Source organism: Dermacentor albipictus, chromosome 4 (assembly GCF_038994185.2).
Source record: "Dermacentor albipictus isolate Rhodes 1998 colony chromosome 4, USDA_Dalb.pri_finalv2, whole genome shotgun sequence".
Taxonomy (NCBI): domain Eukaryota; kingdom Metazoa; phylum Arthropoda; class Arachnida; order Ixodida; family Ixodidae; genus Dermacentor; species Dermacentor albipictus.
The window spans coordinates 82,391,472-82,416,430 of NC_091824.1; the positions used below are offsets into that span (position 1 = coordinate 82,391,472).

The 24,959-nt window shown below is 46.7% G+C and overlaps 1 protein-coding gene across 1 annotated transcript in view; it reads left to right on the plus strand.

The window, feature by feature from the left end:
• LOC139059541 (sperm-specific sodium:proton exchanger-like) overlaps window positions 1-24,959 on the plus strand; it is a 42,972-nt gene that overhangs the window by 1,175 nt on the left and 16,838 nt on the right. The window contains exons 3-17 of the mRNA XM_070537963.1: window positions 422-667; window positions 6,508-6,648; window positions 7,380-7,475; window positions 7,970-8,243; window positions 10,055-10,198; window positions 11,706-11,877; window positions 12,020-12,101; window positions 12,883-13,076; window positions 14,406-14,489; window positions 15,371-15,465; window positions 16,069-16,129; window positions 16,217-16,492; window positions 18,973-19,176; window positions 20,620-20,832; window positions 24,006-24,143. Coding sequence (XP_070394064.1) covers window positions 422-667; window positions 6,508-6,648; window positions 7,380-7,475; window positions 7,970-8,243; window positions 10,055-10,198; window positions 11,706-11,877; window positions 12,020-12,101; window positions 12,883-13,076; window positions 14,406-14,489; window positions 15,371-15,465; window positions 16,069-16,129; window positions 16,217-16,492; window positions 18,973-19,176; window positions 20,620-20,832; window positions 24,006-24,143 — 2,420 coding nt within the window. The remainder of the gene's footprint in view (window positions 1-421; window positions 668-6,507; window positions 6,649-7,379; window positions 7,476-7,969; window positions 8,244-10,054; window positions 10,199-11,705; window positions 11,878-12,019; window positions 12,102-12,882; window positions 13,077-14,405; window positions 14,490-15,370; window positions 15,466-16,068; window positions 16,130-16,216; window positions 16,493-18,972; window positions 19,177-20,619; window positions 20,833-24,005; window positions 24,144-24,959) is intronic.

The following is a 24,959-nucleotide window of genomic DNA, read 5'->3' on the forward strand; positions in this document are numbered from 1 at the left end:
TTTCGTGAGACAAACTGCACAGCCGAATTCCATTCTCTATAATTGCGGACAGAAGACAAGCATTAGTGTCCGTTGAGCCAACATTATATCAACGATTTTCGCCTACCTTACCACTAATTTTCGCCTACCTTATCACGTGGCCCAAACTTGTACACGGAGGATCAGACGAGGGAAACCCACACCACACATGCCTGTTCCCTGTTCCCTCCGTCTCCTTCTCGAACTCCCGGTTCGGTGTTGTAACTCTCGCGTTACAAATACGCCACGATGTGCGACGCCTCGTGCCAGCATGCGTGTACTTACGAATTGAAGTAAACGTGAGTCGCAGCTAATGTCTTATTATCTTAGGGAAAGAACTAGTTCGAGCGCGAGAAATAATTTACAGCCCGAAAATTCCTTCGGCGGCCGTGTCGCGTTGCAGCGATGTTGAAGACCATCCAGCGACACATCCGCGTCCCGTACACGCTGGTGGTGTTCCTGGTGGCGGCCGGCTGCACCACGCTGTACGCGATGACCAGCAAGACAGACTTCTTCTACGGGTCCATCGGCGTGCAAGCCATAACGGTCTTCATGCCGGCGTTCGCTGTGCGCACAACCCAGGGCATCAACAACTACATCTTTCGCCGCTGCCGAATCGAGATCGTCATCTTCTCCCTGGGAACATTCGGTACGCCACCTGTCTCTATGTCCACCGTGTCTCGGCCTTTTGGCTCAAGTCGAAGTGAATGCTCGGTGTCCGAAAAGTAAGGGGGACGTGCTCTTCGGATTAGGCATGCACTCGGAGGATTACTCTAGCGCCTTTATACCTTCAGCATTGTCGACTGAAACAATACAAAACGCCGGTGCTATTTTACTCTCAAAGTTTAAGTGAGCACATTCTATATACGTGCCGTTCAGCAAAGGCAGCTGAGTTATGTTTGGTTCGACTGTCTCCCTTTTGTTCACGTGGCTCTGCCTAGATAGGACAGACTGAAAAAAACATTATGGGGTTTCACGTGCCAAAACCACTTTCTGATTATGAGGCACGCCGTAGTGGGGGACTCCGGAAATTTCGACTACCTGGGTTTCTTTAACGTGCACCTAAATCTAAGTACACGGGTGCTTTCGGATTTCGCCCCCATCGAAATGCGGCCGCCGTGGCCGGGATTCGATCCCGCCACCTCGTGCTTAGCAGCCCAGCACCATAGCCACTAAGTAACCACGGCGGGTATAGGACAGACTGGACAGTGCGTGAATGTAAGATTAAGGAGCACGAGTCACGTGCGCGGTGGCAATGGTCAGTCACATATTACCTTATGCTGTGGGGAGTGCGGCTGCGCACCTGAGTTCAGCCAGGCTCATCTTGTCGCCAGGCTTTATAGTGGAGTTGAGAATCGGCGCTTGTGTTCGTAAGGTCATTCCGCGTTCGTGTTTTTTTTTTTTTTTTTTGTGGCACCGTTTCAAAGAAATTAACCCTTACCAAGTCGCCCGTTTTACATCCAAACAAAAAGTGTTTTTTGTTTGTGCCGAACAAGTGAGCAAGACAGAATTGTAAAGGAACGAACGACAGAGGGGCCAACCATATTTGAGCCTAGGGCGAAGGTATGGGACGCGTAGAAGAGTCTGTTGCTGGGCCTGTTGGCACATACTTTTATAAACGATGGAACCCAGCCTTTAAAACGCAGATAGCAGGAGAGAAGTAGACATACACTTAGTAAATATCTGCAGTCTTCCTCATCATGTCAAAAATGGTAATATTTTGCTACATAACATGCATAAGTTCCTCCCATCACGACCAAATACAAGCTCGTTGTAACAGAGTCCTATCGGCACACCGGGAAACATAGTGTAAGATAGCCGCATAAGAATTTTGATCACTTGACAAATAAATTATTTACAAAGACTATATTTACTCCCCACGTGTCTATCTTGGCTTACTTATTTGCCTTAGCCTTGACAACATTTTTATAAGTTTTATTTCGGTGGCATTTGTAGTTCTAGCAGGGTAGTTTGCTAAATTTTGCTCCTGCAGAGAGCACTGGAGGGCTTGAACTCGTAATATGTTGCCAGGTATATATACTTTGTCTTATGGGTTTGTCAGGCCTTAGTAGCCTTTTGCTCTTTCTTCCCTGGTTTCTGTCACAGAAACGAAAATAAACTTCGAGTCCGCGGTTGACCGAAACACTTTACGTACACATAACCCACAATGTGTCCTTTGTTTTAGCTCAATATATAAAAGTTGTACAGAAAAAGAAAGATGTATAAACAATGCATTCTATTGGTGCTTACATCTGGGGCAGAAACTTGGAGGCTGTCAAGGAAGCTCGAGGACAAGTTGAGAACTGCAAAAAGCGATGAAACGTAAAATGTCGGGTGTAACGCTGAGACAGGAAGAGAGTGGTGTGGGATCAGAGAGCAAACGGGTATAGCCGATATCCTAATTGGCATTATGAGAAAAAATGGAGCTGGGCAGGTCATGTAGTGCTTAGGATGGATAAGCGGCGGACCATTAGATTTATAGAACGGGTGCCAAGAGAAGGGAAGCGCAGTGCAGGACGGCAGAAAACTAGGTGGGCTGATGAAATGATGTAATTCGCAGGCACAAGTTGGAATCCGCTGGCGCAGGACAAGGTTAATTGGAAATCGCAGGGAGAGGCCTTCGTCTTGCAGTAGACATAAAAGATGCTGATGACGATGATGATGATTGAATGTACCTTGTTTTTAGTTCTCCGTCGACACGGGGAAACCATCTACGAATCGCGTTCACAATTTAAGGAGGAGGAGAAGGAAAAGACTTGATTGAAAATGAGCAGACGAAAGGTTTTTTGGTCATCCACAGGTCCTGGATGGCTTCCTCAGTCCAGGCTGCCATAGTCCCTCTCCAAAAATCTGTTCCCGTCCACCAGTCGGGCCTGGTCCTCAGGACTTGAGCTGATCAGCTGGTTCTTCCACTGCTATACCGCATAAAACTAGAAAGAAAAAATGAGGGTTCAGTAATTATTTGCAAAGTTTTAATTTGGACAGAACACGTAATTTGCGCCACCTATTCCCAACACTTCCGCTTAATTTGAGTCTGGTGTTTTGCACAGTTGTATTAGGACTCTGCAAAACATTGCGCATAAAAGCAGTATAACACTCTGGAATGCTTGAATAAGTTATTTTACACAATGATTCTAATCAACCTACGCAGAATAAATATTTATCTTTCGTCAATCACAAAATGCTTCCTACGTCAACGAAATATAAACAACGTTGCACCGAGGAGGCAAGGGAAACCAACGGCACACCTCGTGTAATTCAGGGAAATTGGAAGTAAACATGTGGGTGACAATTACCTTTGAAACGTATAAATAAACCTACGCACTTAGAACTTCGTTCTAACACTTCACGCATAACACTTCACGCATAAAGTGGCCCTCATTTCTTTAAACACAGAATTTCCTCCCTCTGTGGTCCTTCCAGAGATAGAGTGCATAAGCGCGACTGTACGAGGACGTAGGGAGAAATAGATACCCAGACACAGTGCTTCACTTTCAACTATAGATTTTATTTTCGTACGCATCGATAAATATATACCGTACGAGCGGAAACAAACGTAAGAGCAAAAAAAGAACATTCAGTGGTGAATTTCGATTCACCCCTGAATGTGACCAGTGTTGTGACCAGGTTCTTGATGAACGTCTGAAAAATGACACCGATCTCGTGAAAGTGTTCAGATGCGTTGACGATTTTCTAATCATATTGAATAACGAAAAGACAATTTTTACTCACTGGTTTCAAAAACCGTAACCTCGTTCACTGAAGTGTTGTCCCCTTTGTCGTTGACAGATGAAGTCCCCATAGGCAATTTCATAAGATTTTTAGACTTGGGATTGTACCTTTCTCCACAAATGACCTGCTGGAGCTATCAGCCAGGAGGCAATAAGCCAGTGCTACCATTTCATTCCGCTCATTCAAAATTGTAAAACGCGCAGTAGTAACATCGCGTTTCAATAATTCTCTGACGAAGTCATGTGACCACGAAATGGAAGCCAGTTTCAGAGATCAGGCCAAGCACCTGGCAGATTCTGGTTACCCGATGCGTATGCTCACCTCTGTCGCAGAGGGCTTAAGCAGGAAGTGCAAAAGCGAGTCGAATGGAAACAGTGCCAATGCTATAGAGCAAAGAAATCTGCGGTGGCGCGATACATTCATTCCATTTCACATAATCTCAGAAGAATAGCGGCAAAATCGGGGGTGGACGTGGTTTTCTCTGCACCTGAGCGTCTACAGAAGCTATGCAAACAGGTTAACACAGAGAGTAACAAAAGGAACGAATGTTCTACTCAACATCGCAAACAATTTGTAACAATTTGTAAACGTTGTCTATGCCATTCCACTTTCATACGGAAGAACGTATGTTAGTCAAACCGGCAGATGCATCAATGAGAGATTAAAAGAGCATCGATATAACGTCACTAGAGTAATCTCGGGTCATTTGGGTATTCACTGCCGAGATTGTTCCTGCAAGCCCATGTTTGAAAGTACTTCCATTCTGTATAGGGCTCATAAAGGGTGACGAGAGAGATTGTGGAGGCCTACGAAATCGCACAATTAGAGGAAAAGTGCTAAGCAGGTCTTCGGTATCGCTATCTAAACAGGAGATACGATTCCTCTTTTTATCTTTGTGACCACTGCAGTACATGTCTTCCCCGTGCCTTGCACACGTGTAAGGTTTATCGAAATTTACCACTTAATGTTCCCTTTTTTTTTTTGCTGTTACGTTTGTTTTCGCTCGTACGGTATATATTTATCGATGCGTAAGAAAATAAAATCTACGGTTGAAAGTGAAGAGCTGTGTCTGCGTAATTGTTTCTTCCTACGTCCTCGTACAGTCGCGCTTATACACTCTACCATGTAGTCTAACCAACTAGCCCGCCAACGTGTTCTAACGTTCCAGAGAAGCGAAGAAACTTTGCACGCGTTCCATATAATGCGTTTCAACAGGCCGAAAACGAGTGTTCAGTTCTTTTCATTTTCAATTGACCTACACGCGTACAAATTTTCTTGCACATTACCTTCAACATTTCCCATGTTTCTGCGAAAAAAAAATAATTTTGGTGAGCATTTCTTTTTATTCGCAATATTCTGAAACCGATATGTAATGTTTTTGAGGGATTAATCAAAATTAAATAAATTATGGCGTTTTACGTGCCAGGACCACGATCTGATTGGGAGGCATGGCGTACCGGGGGACACCGGGTTAATTTTGACCACCTGGGTTTCTTTAACGGGCACTCAATGCACGGTACACGGGTGTTTTGGCTTTTTTTCCCCATCAAAATGCGGCCACTGCGGCCGTGATTAGATCTCGCGATCTCTTGCTTAGTAGCTCAACACCATAGCCGCTACGCCACCACGGCGGGATTTTTGATGGTTTTTAGTCACCCTGAAAATGTTCCATAAGGCAAAGCTCAATGAGGAGGCAACTTGTTACATATTAACATGAGTTTGAATTCATAGATCAGAATAAATCTTAGTTTGCAAACAAACTCCGTATTCTCTCTCGTATTGCTCACGACTTCGCACGAAAAATTGCGGCTGAAGTGCATCCGCCCCTACCGTCTTGATAGGTCACACTTCAAAAACTAGCATTTATTTTTTAAGAAAGATGGCTCATATTAGTGCAGACAACAAAAACTGCCCCTGCAGAACGCTAAATATTTGTCGTGGCATTGTATTGAGCAGTGCAAGTAAGTTTATAAATGATACGGCACGTTTTCTTTTGTCCCATTTCCTTTAATTTGCCTGCAATATAATTATATGCCGTGCATGACGTACGGGTAATTTTCGCTGTGTTTTCTGTCTTCTTAGGGTGTTATTCTGAAAACTGTCCAATTCTACCAGATAGTGTGTTCTGATTGGCCCGCGGACCTGCTACGGCCACTCTGATTGGCTCAAAACGCCGACACAGCGGAATTCAGCACTGCTTGTGGAATATTTCAGTGTCCTCGATAATACCACCCTCGGTTGGTTCGACCCTGGAAAGTGCGGTACATAACGCACCTCTCTACTTGTGGTCCGAAAGTCGCAGAGCTACACTGAGCTCTGCGACTTTCTTTATAATAATTCTTAATAATAATTATTAATAATAATTCTCGTTTATTTTCTTTATAATAATTGGCAGCTCCCGTCCGAAGGCATCAATGTGCTCCAGCACGTAGTTAAAAGCAGCACTGCAAGCAATCTTTGACCCACACGCTTTAGTAACATTCCTCTCGCACGCATATTAGGAACATACAAGCACACTCAAACAGCGCCGTAAACGGTTGTAATATATAGACTCTCGGTGGTCACAGTGTCATCAATAACATTGTTTCGTCCCACCCCACGTCGTTTTCCAACGAATTGTCTTTCGTTGATATTCGTAAAAACTTAACTTTTGTCTGTCATGAGCTATTCGAATCGGGACATTCTGAGCAAAGACTTCGCGGAATAAAAAAATAATGGAAATGTGCAGCGAATGCCACAAGACACCACTTTGTGCAGGCATCACGCTGGCCTTGGCCACCTTGTTTGTGATGCACAGGATCGCGGACAGCATGTGGTCATTCCACGAGTGCCTGCTCTTCGGCGTCTACATGTCCTGCATCGAGCGCCAGCCCATGAGTGACGCGCTCTTCGAAGAAGGTATCATGCGTTTCCTCTGTCTGCAAGTGCTTCGAACTGATTGTTCACGCTTGCTTTTATAACCGGTTTAATGGCACAGATATGGCACATTGGTGGTTTGGCTCCCTACGTTGTGTCATGTCACTGTTACGTTGGCATAAAAAGAGACCTGATTTAATTAATTCTGTTGTGTCACCAGTCTTTCGACGCATAAACTTGAGGTGGTACTTAAGGCAAACCAGTATCTATAATCGCTAAATAGACAGGTTCAAAAGGCAAGACATGCCAACTGATGAAAAAGGCGGACTTTACGAGTATAATTCACCCCAGGTTTTCATTCATAAGGTTTTCATTCGAGCTCCCCCGACATAGATTAGCCATTATGGTCTGTCATTGTTCTGCTTTTTTTTCTTTCTTTCTTTTCTTGATACGCATTGGAGCAAACAGGGATTGCCGATATTCTAACTGACATAAAGAGAAAAAGATGAAACTGGGCAGGCTATGTAATGCTCAGCATTGATTGCCGGTAGGCCATTAGACTTACAGAAGAGGTGCCCAGACAAAGGAATCGTAGTCGAGCGCTGCAGAGAACTAGGTGGGGTGATGAAATTAGGAAATTCGCAGGCACAAGTTGGAATCAGTTGGCGCAGGACAGGGTAATTGGAGATCGCAGAGAGAGGTTTTTGTGCTGCAGTGGACATAAAATAAGCTGATGATGATGATGATGTCATTATTGCCTGTAATATTCGCAGGTCGGTACCCTGTAATTACCACAATGGTGCAGTCTGAGGCACTCTTTAACGCTGTCATGACGTGGTGCATCTTCAGCTACTACCGCTTTCACGAAGGTGAGCTGCTTTCTTTTCAATATTGTCCATTTTACGCAACGTTGGCAGGTCATCCTAACTTCGTCGCGTCAATTGCTATTACAGCATACGGCGGGTTCCTTCCAGCCGCATCCGGGAACGTTAGGGAACTTGAGGGATATACATACACTCATTTCAAGATGGTTGACAAAGCCATTTTTTTCTGCTTCTGAGGGGCTCGAATCGAATGACGAAGGGAGGAAGGCAATTACGACCTCAGTGTCTGCCATGACAAATGATGCAGTTAAGGTCGCTCCCTCAGCTTGCTGGAGTTCGACGAAGAAGGCCTCTCATACGAGATTCCCTTGCCCGCCGTTTACAGGGCATGCAGGCTTTACCAAGACTATCAGCAAGGTTCCCTCTGCTTTGAACCATCAAGCGTGGGGGGGGTTCCTTCTCGCGAAACTCTCTGCGGGCAACGTTATGTTAGTGGGCCTCTCAGAGTTCCCGGTAACAACGTCACGCTTGTGCCACAGGTGGCGGCTTCGACCCGATGTTCCCGCTGCAAAACCAGGCCACGGCGATGTTAGTGGGATTCCTGATGGGCACGGCCACCGTCAGCCTGCTCGACGCCACCTCGGAGTTCAGCGGAGACTCGGCCATCATCGTGATCGTGTGCGGCACCTACTTCACCTACTTCTTCCTCGAGAACGTGCGCAGCTCCGGCGTCACCGGCGTCGTCGTTTACGCCATGGCCGTCAACTCGCACCGATTCGTCGCCTGCACCGACCTGAGCCGCGCCCTCGAAGAGTGAGGAACCCGCGCTTTTTTTTTTTTATTATTGAATAGTCATAGCCATATGTTACGGATCACGAACGAGGCATCGCGCTATTCCGTCCGTACATAAAAAAAAACTGCACGTGTCTGCTGCACATTCGTTTTAAACTCCAGGCGTTTCGAGTGTAAGCCGAATGTCCCAACTACTGCAACCAGGGCATTTCCTCTGAAGTGGAGAAATATTAAGGGCATGTAGTGCAGCTCGACGCATGCGCGGCGAGGCTATGAGACGCGCCACTTTCAGCATATTTCACGTGGAACTAATTTAGCGGTGCAGCACTGGAACGCTATGCGCGACAGGGAAAAGGCAGATTTATTTGCGTGCAATCAGATTCCTTGTCTGATAAGAAATAAACTTGCAACACTTCAGCGAAAGAATCAATCATCTCGCGGTCTCGGTATATCATGATATATCGCGCTAGCGCATTCTAGCTGACATAAAAGCATTGCGCAACGCTTGCATATAAGTATTTTTCAGAGGAATTGTTAGTTTCCCTTAACTATCGATTACATATCGTTCTTCTAGACTGCTTTTTTTGTTTTTTGCAGTGCAAGTGTTGGAATATTTGTGCTTGCATTCTATCATTTTACCCAAGTGAGTTCCAATGATATCATATTGGCGATAACTCTCTCTCTCTCTCTCTCTCTCTCTCTCTCTCTCTCTCTCTCTCTCTCTCTGTCTCTCTCTCTCTCTCTCTGTCTCTCTCTCTCTCTCTCTGTCGAATCCACTAACGCACCTCGACCAGACTTCTCTCTGACTTCACCGGGAAAAAAATCCTCTGCGCGTCCATAGCAAAACGGCATCGCTACTCGCGTCGTGAAGATTAGCGTTTTTACCTTTCTTCTGCTTGCTTTCTCTGCCCTTAAGAACGCGGTTACAAACTCCTTAAAGTGGGCGACAGCGTCACCGCCTCGTCTTAAGTATTCACTTCGGTTCAGATGGGGTTGTTTTACTGTTGCTTCAATGATAATCAGCTTGCGGAGTCCCCTTCAAGGCCGGTTGTCTCCGAGTAGTCGATGAGAGTGTTCAATTACGAAATTCTTATGTAGGAATCGTTTAGAGCCATTACTAGAGTCCAGTGTCGGCTACTGCCGAGGGGCGGCGCTGTCGACTATTTAGCTGTTACGGGAATTCATCGCGTTTTTTTTTTCTTTCTTTTCTTTTTTAACCTAGGTAGGACATTAGGGAATCCGCAAGCAAGAGCTTGGTGACGCAACCCACCACCTCATTCCAAAGGGGACGTTCATAACATCTATCCACCCATTCTGTAAAGCCCCTTGATCTTGGAAAGGGCTTTATTTTAGCAGGAGCAAGTAATGTCATGTTGTTTCGACTTTTTGAGTGCGACGGTTGCTATTAAGCGTCTGTCCGACACGCGCTCCTGCAAGCGTCAGGCGGAACCACCGACGACCACAGCGCATCGTAACTAAACCTGCTTGCGTCGGGCTACTGTTAACGAACGACAAATGGGCTGTAGGAGAACCTAAAAAATAAAAGATTTGAATTTGAGTAAAGTACTTCAGGTTATAAACAGTGCACCCTTCCCCACGCGCTGTTCTTTTCTTTTTTTTTTTAGCAATACACATGACACCTTGCGTAGGCCTACTAAAGTTCGCCTATATAATTCAAAAGACACTAGAAGGCATCGGCTCTTCTAATAAGTATGTGTAGCCAAATACCTCAACAAGCAGTACACCTGCCCCCCATGTACTTCACTATGCGGGCGTCAGTGCTACAGTTCTGGCCAACCTGTGATTATGGTTTTCGTCTCTTGGTTTGGCAGGTATTGGCATATACTGTACGATGTCACAGGCACGCTGGCTTCCTGCGTGTCAGCTTCGTACACCGCTGTGCTCCTGATCCAGTACGCATCCACGCTTGACTGGGAAGCCTTATGGACCTGTTACATTGTCAAGACAGCCATGAGGTAATCGCGTTCGCTGTGGATCATTGTTACTTAGTAGTTGCCAATCATTTACACTTACCGCACTTGTCCTCCGGCGCTATGATTCTCTTAACAGTTCAACGCCTAGCAACTGTTTCATGCCCTCGATCCCAATAAAGTCAGGCGTATTAAGTTTCCCTGGAATTATTAAACGCATATGAAACGTAAGTCTTTGGGAGGGCGACTAGGATGGTTAAAGAGGATAAGAACTAGGGCTAGTTAGTTTGACATAAGGAGAAGTTGAACAGCGCGAAATACAGACAAAAAAGACGGCCTACACACACACATACACTGATATGGGAATTTATTTTATCTACTTAATGTGCGCACGTGTACGCATATATACAATACCGCAAGCAAACTGAAGAAAGAAAAAGCCAATACTGACAGAATATTAACTTACCTCTTTTAGGCTGGAACCGAAAACTAAAATTATCTCGCTCTCTTAAAAAACCGTCTATTAAGCTTCGGAGGGAGCAAACTTATGTAGTCATCTTTGTAGTAGCCCTTATGACCTCAATTAGTGAGTTTCTTAGATTACCCTTTCACAGCTCTTATTATCCTGATCCAAGCATCATACCCGTTTGTCACCCGACGGGGTACAGTCATAGCTTCTGCGCCAAAAAAGAAAAAAGATACCGGTAGCCGCAACCCCAGTTAAGTGCGAAGTGATGCGAAGTACTGTTGTTTCGTTAGAAGGAGGACTCTCATTAATCTCGTTAGTTTCCTGAAGCAGAACTTCAGTTTTAGCGTCTGCGCGAATTGGCGGTACGGGCAGCAGGAATGACACAGTGCTTGTTAGAGGTGAAGTGTTTTATTACATTGAAGTGTTAGAGATGATTGTGCGCAGTACGTTCAATTATGGAATAATGAGCAATTTACTTTGAGAATAAATTCAATGTCCATTGGCTCACTGATTCTATTGATTTGTAGCGGTCACATTCGGCAATTCGTTTTCGGTCCAGCACGCCAGCACAAGCCTCTGACGTCCGAGCCACTTAGCGGCGACGAGTGGTCTCGGCGCACTTGCGCTAACGTTCCTTAAATTTGGCTGATGAGAAAAGCTACTTGGGGCGAGACATTATGGCGGGAGGCGCTCATGTAGAACAAAGCGGACACTCTACGCAGCTTCCACGGCGCACTGTATAGAGAGGGACGGAGCGAGCCTCTATTTGTAAATTAGTACTGCCATCCCTTACGAGTGCCTAGGGCTAACGTCAATGTCACCAATTGCCACTTCTTCGAAAAAGCCCGGCCCGCTTTTCCGAGAAGCCGAAAGCGAGTGCGTCGTGCCATATGTGATTGCACACAGTTTCACCGGCACTTCGGGCAATATCTTTGGGATCGACCCCCGTTATTATACTGCACTAACTTTGATATCGGCTCACAAAAACGGTTAGACAGGTGGCAGGAAAGGCCACGCTACACTCAACAAGAACGATTGGCAGTAAAAACGCCAACTCCTGTATATCCTCGGCTTTTCCGACAGGTGCCTGGCGGTGGTGCTGTTGTACCCCGTGATCGGGCACTTCGGCTACCAGGTGACCGTTCGCCAGGCCATGGTGCTCGCCTGGATGAGCGTCAAGGGAACGTTCCTGGGCTCGATCGCCACGGTGCAGCATCTGCGGCGCGAGAACGTCTACACGGAGAGCCTCGCCAAGGTATACGTGTTGCGCAGAGAACGGTCATAGATGGATCCACCCTTCACGTATTTCAAGCGGTATCGACTTCGTAGGGCTTTCTGTTCCTCCAACCTAGTCTACACCGATAGACTGACATTGGTTCTCTTTATTCCTATTGCAGTCTTACCTGTACGCTATTGGTGACATGGCGCTCTCGCAGCTCATCAATGTCACCTTCCTCCCGGTGGTTCTCAGCGCATTGGGTGCGTATGCAAGAAGAAATACCTTCGGCACGGTGCACGTGTGAGTCTGTAAGCTGGTGGCATATCATGAAGTTGCGCGAACATGGGACGTCACCTAACGAGCACAGAACGCAGCGTTGGAGCATTCAACAAAATGGTCGCAAAGGAAGTGAATCACAGTAGCGGACTTCATGGAATACCAGGCGTTGTGAGAACATTTAGGAAACCTGCAAGCATAGGGTGGAAACAGCTAATGCAACGATCTAATGTACAGCGCAAGAACACACGGATGAAAACGAAGACGACCTAACCTAACCCTACCTAACCTCGCCTAAGCTATAACAGCGGCCGTCCTGACGTCTTCGTTTCTGTCCGTGTGTTCTTGAGCTGTACACAGTGCCGTAGCTAGGTCGTCTGGCACCCGGGGCCGATAGCTCTTCTGTCACCCCCCCACCCCTGGTTGTAGTCGAGGAAGGCGAGGATATCGACCATTTTCCGATGTCTGTCTTCAAACATATATGACACCACCCCCCCCCTCTACTGGCCCCGTGCACCCGGGGCCCACGGCCCCCCGCCCCCCATTGCTACGCCACTGGCTGTACATACGACGAAGCTTAACCAACTTGCCCAAATGTCAGTTCTCTGAATCTGATGCAATACACGGAAATTTGAGTTCACTGGGAGAGCGCTTTGTTCTGTTTAATTTGACCTAACCATGAGGATGCTGTTGATCTTTGCGAAGACGATCCTCGGTGTTCGTTCCGAAGAACGCTCGTGGCGGCTTGTGCGTGCTCGCACGCAGGCGTGCTGGAGGTGTCGGACGTCGAGCTGCGCACCATGCGCGACGCGGTGCTGTACCTGAAGGAGGCGACCGACACAGCGCGCACGCTGTACATGAAGGACGACTCGTTCCTGCTGGCCGACTGGCACTGGGTGACGCGCAGCACGCTCGTGCGGAACCCGCTCGAGGCCACGTTCCGCTTCCAGTCTGCCATGGTGAGCCGCAGCCCTCTGTCTGCTCGTCGTCTCGCAGCAGCGACAATGCGCAAAAACTGCTTGGTTAGTCGGTTATACATTTCCAAACCACAACAAGTTGCGTATTACCCCCGATCTATAACCGGAGGTTCGGAGCTAAATTCGACCACCTGGATTTCTTAAGCCTGCAGCCAAGACCTCGTACAAAGTCGCATTTGCGAACCATCCGCATCAGAATGTGATTGCAGCCACCGAGAGCCAAACCCTGGACTTCGTACTTAGCAGCAGGGTGCTAGCCAGTAGGCATCACTAGTCACTTGGCATTCACTAGGGCGCTAGGCGTCTTCGGGTGGTCGTTTCGGAGCTCTACAAAGAGACAATATTCTATACGGTTGGTCGAAAAAGAGCGCTCCGGCGAAATCCGGTTGGTTCTTTCAGATTGCCTAAATCCAACTTGGAGCGCCCCGAAATGCTCCCACCGCCGCCGTCGGAGCAACTGCCAGATCCAGCCGGTTTTTGGTCACGTGAGCGCTACGTTGCTTCTGTCAGCGCGCAGTGTGCAAACTCGCCTCGGTCGTTTAGGCGGGTTCGTAACTGTGCTCTAACTTCGCGCTGTCATGCTTAGTGCGCTTCACGTCGATGATGGCGAAGGGAGAACGTTTGCATTGGTTAGTGGCACACTTTCAGTTATCTTTCGAGGTGAGAGGCAAGCAGCGATAGCAGCTTCATCATAGTGCTGAGAACTTTCTGTACTGGCGTTGGACTGTCTTACACCACCATTTCTTTGCCTGACTCGCGCGCCGTGATGCTATGTGACGCGGCTGCGTCCAATTGTCTGTCACCGGAAGCTCTTCTCTAACCTGGCTTCCTTCCCTCTCATTGCTCCGGAAAGTGCGCCAGGCAATCCGGTTCGTATAGGACCGGATCGACCACCTGAATTTATCATGGACACTGTGACAGGCAGCAGCCACAGATGCCGCGTTTGTACAGTAAGCCTATTGAATCTTCAAGTTGTCAAGTGCGCTCCTCGTTGGCTTCGCTTAGGCCCATCGTCCTTTCTCGAAATTAAATTCTACTTTAAAATTTTGTCATATAATGTAACTGTCCTATTTTAACCTGTCCATTTCAAGAATTGCACCGTGATTCTTCACATTCGAGAAGCTCGACCATTGTCTTTACTGGCACCAACGAAGCACCGAAACTACTGTTGCCACACTCCATTTCTTGGGTATATACGAAACGCAGCATTTGTACGGCTTCGCGGACACGTCGTAACATTGTTTCTTTTGTTTGCATGGCGCTGTGCCAGCGTACAGCAAAGCCGTGGTTAATGAAACATTTATAATGCAGAGCACTGGCTGCGTCGTGCGCCTTCGAAAGGTTCCCAGGCACATCGACACCTTGGTTGTAGAAAACGTCCTCAGGATCGAGCAGGTGAGCGAGCGATTCCCCGCTTTCCAGGTGCGTAGACTACACCGGCGATTACCGTACCCAGTTGATCAGCATGATGAAGCAGCTTCAGTACTGTACATTTTTGTCCGGCTGGCTGCAGAAAGACAAAACAATGTTATTCTCAAGTAACAACTCCCCCCCCCCCCAGCCCACTAGAATGTCACGTATGGATTGCGTAGGAGCTCACCTTGCTCAAGACAATTGCTCCACAGAATCCACACGAGCTTTCAAAGGTGCAGTCGAACGCCTTCATAGCGAAGTGCTTGGAGCCTCCGAAATCGTTTGCTATACAGGTCACTTCGCTGTAAAGGTAGCGCACCACACAGCTCACAATCGAACTGGGACAGAATTGTTCCTCCTTTATACATGTTATTACGTTGTAGAGCACTCAAGTGGTAACCAGCGCTTGCGTTTGTTCTTCATACCGCTAACGTCACGTTTGTGTTTCCGCCCTAAGGTGGCTTGCGCTGCAATCACGCATCTGAACGAACCCAAAACAAACTAACACAAATATCTATTCTAATTCGCTTTAAGAACGCAAACAATTTATTTTGACACTCCAACACTTTATTTCCTGCAATTTCTGCGCACGCACTTGGGCGCAATAATTGTTTCGTCAATAGCGCAAGTTGTTGCCATCACTTCTTGCGCGAAAGCTCCACATCTCTACGGCTGCTTGTAGCTACAGTCGATTACCCACCATCGTAATTGTGCACATTTCTGGGGTTAGTGAGAAATCCGTCCAGTTCGCGCTCTGAGCTTCAATGCCTACATAAAGGTAGCATACTTTACTGCTTCATCAATGATGCGTTGGGGTGACGGTAGATTGCAGTCAACGTTACAATGCTTCCTACTCTCTGCAGGTCAGCTACGCTCGGCAGTACCGCCAGGGGATCATTCAGCGGAGGACTAAGCTGACCTTAATCGCTGCCCTTCAGTACCCATTCGACAAGAAAGTGTAAGTGTCGGATCGGCGAACATGGTTCTTTTGGACGTAGTGCATTTCACTGTTGTAAAGCAAAGCTCGGCTCTGTATGTTGTGCACCGTGGTCAAGGCTTCTAGTTAATGTCAATCCCATTTGTCGCTGCGAGGCGCATGTCTACTATGTTCTTAGGCAAAAGCGCCAGCCTTATCGATTCATTCAATGAATTATTCATGACATACCTGACAGGCCAAAATCATCATTGCATAAGGGAGGAGATACAAATATTTAGTCAGTACAAAACACAAAAATATACAAAACTAGTGAGGAAGCAAGCAGACGAAGAAAGGAATTTTGTGACTAAAGCAGCATCACTGAAAAAAAAAATGGCAATCAAAATAAATGAAGCATAAACAGGTCTGTAACATATTCATGCAAGAATTGTGTCAGATGTTATAAAAACTAGAACCAGGTTAAAAAGCGTCGCATGTATCACCAGAAATAGGAAATATTAAGCAACTGTATTCTATATAGAAGGGGCAGAAGCAACATTTGACGCTGTAAAATGAACGCGATAATACATGGTGTAAATTCTAGTCTTCTATACCATACTGAAACTCTTTCACCTACGGTTCCAGGTACTTGGACATGGACATCATCGGGTCGATTCTGGCGATTCCAAGATGGGTCCTCTGGCTGGTAATCCATTAATCCCTGTATTAGTTCTTCGCCGCGCAACGAAACGGGCAATTTAAGGAGACGGAGCGCCGCCAACGCATCGCGCAGAAAGAGAACGTGGGCACGGCACGCGAGAAGGGGCTCATCCGGGACACGTCCAGCGGCTCCGAGGTCGTGCGACGGCCGTTGCGCGAGCGCGTGGTCGAGCTGTTCGAGCACGCGTACTACGAGGCGGTCATCACCAGCTCGACGCTGGCGGCCGTCTTCGTGCTGTGCGGCCTCGTTCGCATCGTGATGCTGGCACCCCGGAGCAACGCCTTCATCGGCGCCATCACCATCGAGGCCCTGTACCTCACCATGTTCACCGCCGAGGTCACCATCATGGTCAGTCGCGCCGGCTCGGCCAACCAGCTACTCGCGTGTATAATTTACTTATGTTGTTGAAGGAGCGGGGATTAAACAAGGATGTCAGTGTAGGGTGGTGGCCGAAGTTGGATAGCACGAGATGCAATAGAAACGTAAAATGTGAGATGAAAAATTTAATGCATATGAAGTATTGCTCACTGGGATTTTGTTAGACGAGCATCCCGTAATGCGGAGACCTTTTCTTCGTATAAGCACGTTCTCTGTGCAGTAATATTCCACTTGGTAGGCAGCGTTTATTAAGTTTAACTTTCGCATCTCTCTCTTTCTACCCTACCTCTCTCAGGTGTTTCCCGTCCTGGCATTGCATTTTATCCGCAGGGATTAACATAGATTTAATGTTAACACAAGCGACAATTAGGAGGAATGAGAACTCTGGTGGGAAATTCGGTCAAAGCTTCTTTCCAGCAACTGTGCGAAATGGTGGAGACATAAAGCGTTGCGAGCCTAGGTCGCGTTGTTTAGTATTTTTTTTTTCGTAAACGATAATCCTTCCTCGTTTTCGAGCAGAACCTAGATATGAACTTATCAAAAGGCTGTCCGTGTCCAAAGGGGACAGCGTGAGAACGTTTACTTCCAATAAACACGTAAATACACCGTTCTCAACAGCCATATATTTTTGTGAGTACAACAATCTGCCACCAAACTAACAATTTCGAGAATTCAAGTCATAGTTTAACCTCAGAGGTGGGTTCCCTCTTGTATAGGTTTTTCTCGGACACGTCCCACGCCTGAAACACTGTATGGTAAAAGTCCGCTTGCTCGGACGAAATTTACCTATCGCGATCGTTTTAGCTCTAGCCACATGTGGTGATATAGTGTAGAGTCAGTCTCAGCCATCCGTAGTACATAATGTCGGATCATCACATTACCCAATCAACTCGCAACGTAAGCGTATAGAAGAATTCGGTGAATGGTTCCAGCCAGCTTCGAAAGCCACGATCACGGTATTTGCGGGCTCCATAAAATCGCGTCGAAGTTAGGCTATCGCTGTGATCTCGGCCCTCAGGCGACAAGAACTCGACCCGTTTTCGACGTGTTCATGTAACTTAAAGCATGTACCGCTGAGCACGGCCACGTTTCCATGAGTGCTGGCTCTTTTGGTGGCGCAAGTCACAAGCTGCGGATAAGGTCACATATTTCTTTGGTTTCTGTGCGAGTAGAAATGACGGAGCCGTATCCGCAATTTTCTTTTAGCTAAGTTTGTAGCCCGCATATTAATTTTTGTTTACGATACTGCCGCTCTCGGTTGAGAACGTAACAGGAGATTAGAAGCCGGCGTCGTGTGGTCACCAACGTCGCGGTGATCGTCAGGTTATCAGGGCGATCACTAACATGGGTGAAGGGCATCCGAACGAAAGTCAATGAAGAAACATTTTACAGCGAAGTTGTTAGCCTCTAGTTGGTCAGGATTTTTCATGTCCATCAACAACAAAAAATTTAACCCAAAAAAAGTACATATCTCCTTTGTAATCAGGCATACAACACTCAGCGCATGTATTCATTTCAATAAAGAAAAGCACAAAACAAGCATAAAAACCACAATATGGATGATAAGGCACCTGTGAACAATGCTAGGGACGTACCTTCTCCTCGCGTGTTGTGTTTCCCGGTAAAGTTTACGGTTGCATAAACGACTCCGGTGAGAAAGGGGCAACAGCAGCATACGAATCAGGTGACGTCACCAAGTTTCAGATATAAAAGGGAAACCTACCTATCGTTCCGTTCATTGCAACACCACTACGGGTAGACCACGCAAAGAGTCCGAAGAGCAGCGTGAATACGATGAGCGTCGAAGAGTGCAAATTCTTAACGCTCAACAACGGTGTCTTGCTAAGTCTAGGCAGAACAATAAAACATTTCATATCCCGATCGGCGCCATTTGAGTGGTTTTCTAACAATTTCACTGGCCAGCCACTTTCGCAGGGTCAGAGTGACGAGTCAATTTTTTTTTCTTTCATAAATTTTGTGAACACTGGCTTAGTACTTCTGTTAAAATACTGAAATCTAAACAGGGACAATACAACGTAACGAATTTTGTTCGATGATATTCGTTTTCTCGATTCCATTATCCCGAGCGGCGCTCGGTCCACGTGTTATTGCCAGGATCGGCTGGCCATAAACGGTGGATAATAAAAATTAAAGTAAGCGAGGAAAAGAAAGCTTACATTAATAGCGGCCCTGATGCTACAAACGCAATGCCATTCACCTATCCAACTTTAACGCTGACTTGACTTTCGCCAGACGTGCACAGTGTACAGTGTAACATGCCAACGAGATGCGGAAAGGAGGAGACAAGCAACGTGTCCCTCCTGACGAGGCTCACACCCCGGTCATGAACCGTACCAGTGGATTGGCAAGAACAACAGAAATATTGAATCTTCGTACCACAAATCCGCAGCGATCGCTTAAGCATCGCTACGCTTGCGCCGGACGCGCAGATATCGTCGTACGGGCAGCGCATCATGAACATGGACAACTACAACCGGCTGGACCTGGTGCTGGTCGCCGTGTGCATGTTCATCTTCACGCTCCAGTGCGGCCTCTTCCTCGCCAACCAGAACGAGCCGCCTAACAGCGGGCTCATCATCTGCTTCACCATGGCCATCTCGCTGCGCTTCTTCCATGCCATCAAGTACACGGAGGTGAGCACACGAAGCCGGCAGCATATCATTGCAGCGCGCCGTGCACGCCACGTGATCAGCAAAGTTGCGTGCGTAGGATGGAGTGGACGGACGCGAAACACTCACAAATATAGATCACCGGGAGAGGCTTTAGCCCTTCAGTGGACACGAGATAGGACGACCATGACGTATATGATGATGACGCGCGGAGGCCAGCCGGGCTAATCTTGACATGTTGCAGCACTTCAGAGCTACGATTGAACGATTAATTGATTGAACGATTGATTGATTGACTGAACGATTGATTGACTGAACGATTGATTGACTGAACGATTGATTGATTGAACGATTGATTGATTGAACGATTGATTGATTGAACGATTGATTGACTGATTGAACGATTGAGTGACTGATTGAACGATTGAACGATTGAGTGACTGATTGAACGATTGAACGATTGAACGATTGAACGATTGAACGATTGAACGATTGAACGATTGATTGATTGATTGATTGATTGATTGATTGATTGATTGATTGATTGATTGATTGATTGATTGATTGATTGATTGATTGATTGATTGATTGATTGATTGATTGTGCTTAGCGTAGAAAAGCAACGCAGAGGCATGGAGACACCGTCCTTGATGTTCCAAGGGCGCGGGATTAATTTGCTCGGGATGATTTTGCTTAACATGTACTTGAACCTGCATGCGTACAAGTGTTTTACATTTTGCCGTTGTAACAGGGAAGCAAATCCACTGCCTCGTTTTCGACGACAGAATGGCTTAGACACTGTCCCACCGTGACTAGAAATTTATAGCATGACTCGCGGATCCTCAACTTGCCTAAGTTTCAACACTTCTTAGAGTGCTGTAAACACGAGTTTCTACTATAACGCTTTCTACTGTAGCCCGACTTCGTCGTGAGTCTTTCCTGTCGAATTTTTGGGCACAATCTGAACTTCGCAAGAATTGACAAGTTCGGATGACAAAAAGATGTAGGCGGGTCACAGTTCGCAAAGCTGTCCAAGCGCAAGCTTGTCAAGCTTCTACAAAACAATATATCACTAGCATCACAAACGAGCCTATAGCTACAACGTGTAAACGTCCGTTGAATGACTCTTGAGATGATTCTATTAACCAAAGTTGGTTCTAAAACACCGTCAAAACCATTTATTGGCACACGACCCAAGCGCGCGAGTTAACGCATCCCTGCATGCGCAACATCCTAGAATGGTACCATCTTTGGTAGCGTACTTGTACGCCATATATGATGTCTCGCTTTTCAGCATAAGCAATGCACAATGTATTGATCCGTGTATGTAGACCGTTTTAGTTTCTAAAACATGTTTCTTCTCTTACGTTGGGCCGAAGGTCTGTGCCACAACACACCCGCCTCTTACTGCTTGCATAACTTGTCGGCCGAGTTGCAGTTTCTTTCGCTCTCATTTCTTGCGCGCAGCTTTTGTTGGAGCACATGGCCGAAATCGCGCACCGCTACCTCGACGCCAGGATCTACGATGCGTACGAGATCGGCCACGCCATCGTCACCGGCGAAGAAGAAGTGCAGCATAGCGTCTGGAAGTTCGTCAACAACGAGAACATCACGATCGAGATCCGCGAACGCGCAACGCTGAACCGCCTGCTCGTGCTGCGAAGGCTTGTCGAGATTCAGGTGAGATTCAAAGGCGTGGCGCTAACGTCACGCCTTTGAGCATCGCGCTTGGCATTCCAAGGCATCGTGGACTTCAATAACGTAGCGCGAATTTCTACTTCTTGCTAGAAGAGACAGGTTTGCAGGAACAAAGAGGACTGTACAGTTGCTACTTTGCGGCATGTCACGCTCCTCCAGAAAGAAAAAAAGATTTTGTCTAGTTTCTGAACCAAACTAGGTGAGCGCGGAAACTGAGGCCTATCAGTGCTGCAGGAAATATGGAAGTAACAGCAAAGTGGTGTGAAAGTGTGTCACGTGGTTGACGACAGTTCAATTCTGCGCGGCTACCATGGTCGCGGAGTTTCCCGATTGCTTCGAAGGCACTTCGCCTGCAATTCGACAGGCGGTGTTATTTTGTTAACGCCTCTAATCACTCTAAACTGGTAAAGAGAGCGATTGCTTCGTCCGCCATTAGAGCCGCGTTAACAAAATCTTGTTCACACATGACGGAGAACAGCGTTAAAGTAAAGCTAGACAGGCAGCTTTCAGCGGGATTCCCGAGGTTTATCATTTCGTCAGTTTGCGAAAAATTTATGCAAAAAGTAAAAACAATAAGCCGGACCATGAAATGCCAGAAGGGCAAAGAAAAAAAGAATCGAGCGGCAGTTATCCCGTATGCGCACAAAGTTTCTCGTGGGCTAAAAAGAATAGGATGGCGATATGGTGTCGAGATATTCTTATCAGCCCCATGGACGACTGGGCGTATTTGCAGGGAAACGGACTAACGCCTTAGCAGGACATCAAATAAATACAGATGGCCACGCGCGCTAAAACATGAAAAGAAAAACAAATTTGTGAACTGCTCTGCTGGGGACGTCTATCGAATACCCTTGTCGTGCGGCCGCAATTATATTGGGCAAATGGGGCATTACGTGAACCAAAGACTAGGGGAACACAAAAAATGAGCTAGACAAAGGAAGAATTTCTAACCTAGGGTTGCGCTGCAATGGCTGCTGACGTAAGTCTCAGTTTAAAGATGGATGTGTGCTGGATCGCAATCACGAGAAGGGAACGCGAGAAATATCAGAGGACTATTTTATTAAGAAATTTGGAGACGGATGCATCAGTCAGCCATCAGTGGCTTTACGCGATAAGGAGTTCGCGCTTTTGAGCCTATGCCAACACTAATCTTGCTTGGTTTTACTGCTTGCAAACGTTCCGATGTGGCTAGTGTCTCTGACATTGTGTCTGATAACTATATCATTTTGTCTATATATATATATATATATATATATATATATATATATATATATATATATATATATATATATATATATATATATATATATATATATATATATATATATATATATATATATAGTTGGTAATCAGCGCTCGTGTTGTCCTCTTGCAATCCTTCTTCCTTCGTCCGCTTTTATCCTTTTTCCGCACTTCAGTGTGTCGCGCTGCAGAAATATTACACCGTAGTTTAGATCAACCTTACTAAACTCACCGGTTTCGATTTTGTCGTCGGTGGTGGCCTCTGTGTGTCGTTTCTCCTGGGCTATCTTCGTGCCTTCTGGTTCATGTTCTCGAAATTTATTCTTCCAGTGGTAACACACTTCTAATGGGATACAGTTGCAAACTTATTTACGACTTCTTTCACTGTTCCATGGGACAAGGCGGCCAAAGCTGCTACAGTAATCTATACAACTCGTTTCAGAAATGAAGTTGTTCTTTTTATGCGTCAGCATTAGGAGTGCCAAAGTGGGAAAATGTGCGTGTGTAATATAGAGAGAGAGATGAGTGATATATTGTTACTCTACGCACCTGCTACAACCACCTCGTTACGTTTGCATCGTTTTTTTTTTCGTTTGTGCGTCCTCAACCTACAAGTGCCTGTTGAATATCCTGTTGAAGCCTGTTGCAGCAGGCTTCTTGTGTGTGTGTGCGTGTGTGCGTGTGTATTTGCAACTGACGGCGGTCTGGTAGTCACTCAGGACTACCGTCAGTTCCACTGCGCTCGTCGAAGAGGCAGGATGTGTGTCAAGTGAGCTCCTGAACAACGCCTGGCAATGTGGATGGATTACGGACCTCAGATACTTGTGACGCACTCCTAATGAACTTCTTTCGCGTGTACCACCGCTGAATCTTTAAAGTGGTGAAGCCTAAAGCATGTGTTATGATAAGAATAAAGAAATAATAAAAGGAGTCCAAACTCCGATATTACGCAACCATTTCTTGATATCTATTAGTAGCAATACTTTGCACCGCATTTTTAGACGTATATTTACTTGTACTCAGACATGTTAGCTTAAATTATATGAAGAAATCTTGCATAACATTGTCATTATACCTTCACGCCTCTGTTACCCGTAATGCTTGTTAGATATGAAGGCGAAATCAGCAGGCTACCCAAAGCCAGCACGGAGGCTTTTCAAGGTGACGCATGTTGGCAAGGCCTACATACATTCAGCATTTTCTTTTTTCACTTTTCATGCGGCTCCAATGACATTGCGCCGGCACTTTCCGTTGCCCGAACTAACGATGGTTGTCTCAATATAATTGAATGGCTAAATGCTCTGTAGGATGACCACGAGGATCACGTGATGAATCACCACGAAAATCAAACAAAGCGTGAATAAAAGCCTGCCGGGTCGTGCCGTGCCGGCATGCCCGGCTATTCGCTTACATGCACAACTCTGTTAACACTGAACAAACGATGTTACGAATATTGTCCACACAAAAGCCGAGCTTTACGTTCGCATTGTCGCCCGTTGCCCAGTTGCACAATGTCTGCAACGACCCTGTGTGTTTAACAAAAGTTCACAAAATAGTATTAAACGGGACAAGGCGAGACACACAGTACAAACGCCGGGCTACGTAGGCCATAAAGGCACGTGGTAGACGACCGTTTGAGGAAGTAACGTACTGCAGGCGTGCATCTAGCTGGTCAATGCAAGTGGCGTCTGTGTTCCACAGCATTCACTGAGATTTCTGAGTTTGAATTGTTTTGTCCAGGTACACTAAAGTAGCATCCGCATCTTAATAGCTGAGCACCTTCTATACGACAGCCATCGGTGACCGATAACCAACTTTAGTGCCTGCTTGAATTATGCGATTCGTACCAATTCTTCTCAAATACTTGTGTCAATTGCTCACCTTCCGTTCCTGTTGTATATGCTGTATTCCAGTCTCGCTTCCCGGGCATCATGGTGGCCTTTCGCAGTCGCCAGGCGAGCACCACCATCTTGGACGACGTCACCAGGAACGTAGAGGGGCATCAGGCTGAAGGGCTGCTGGACAGTGACTCTGCCTACGAACTGCGCGCGGTTAGCCTATACTACTATTCGAATGGGGCGCATACGGCAAGCATTATCAATTCATGACCGCAGCTTACCACTACACTTGAAAGAAAAAGACCGCGTAGGCTCTATCAAGGACGCAGCCGCAGAGAGTCGTGTGAAACGTCTTGTGCACGCTGCAGACGGTGCGTGGATACTGGGGCACAGAAATGGCGTTATCAAATTCACAACTTACATTTATTCGCACATTAGAAAGCTTTCACATGTCTAACTTATGTTACAGCTCGTAGGCGTCGTGGGGTCTAATTTTAGAATCGTGCTCGCTCCCTATTCGTAATGGATCGGTTTGTTTTGCAGAGGGTGTTTTAGCACTACAGGGTAAAGATATGAACCCCTTACTGGGGGTGCCCGGGAGTGCCCTGCGCCTCTCGAGCCTGCCGCAGTCGTAGACGGTTGGGGCTCCTGCGCCTGCCTCAATCTTTCTCCGATTGCACTTCCTAGGGAGATGGACACGCTACCCGGTGGCCCGACGGGGTTGGGTATTCCTCCGTATTGCAGCCCGAGCCTCTTCACGCCATTTCTGTGCCATACGTGTCGAAAGCAAGGGCGCGATAGGCGATCAAGCGTGAAGTTTCTGCAACAAATCGGCACACTTGTAGGCGGTATAACTCCTCATGAGCGCGGGTTTGAGTTTGATAGGGTATACTTACTATTGCAGAGCGATCCTCTCAAACGCGACCACTCCTGCTACGATCGACAAAAGTATTGGCGAGCCATGTGCCTCTGAACGCTGCGTGCGAGACTAAATTTAATCCCAGTTACGTTATGCACGGCGCAACAGTT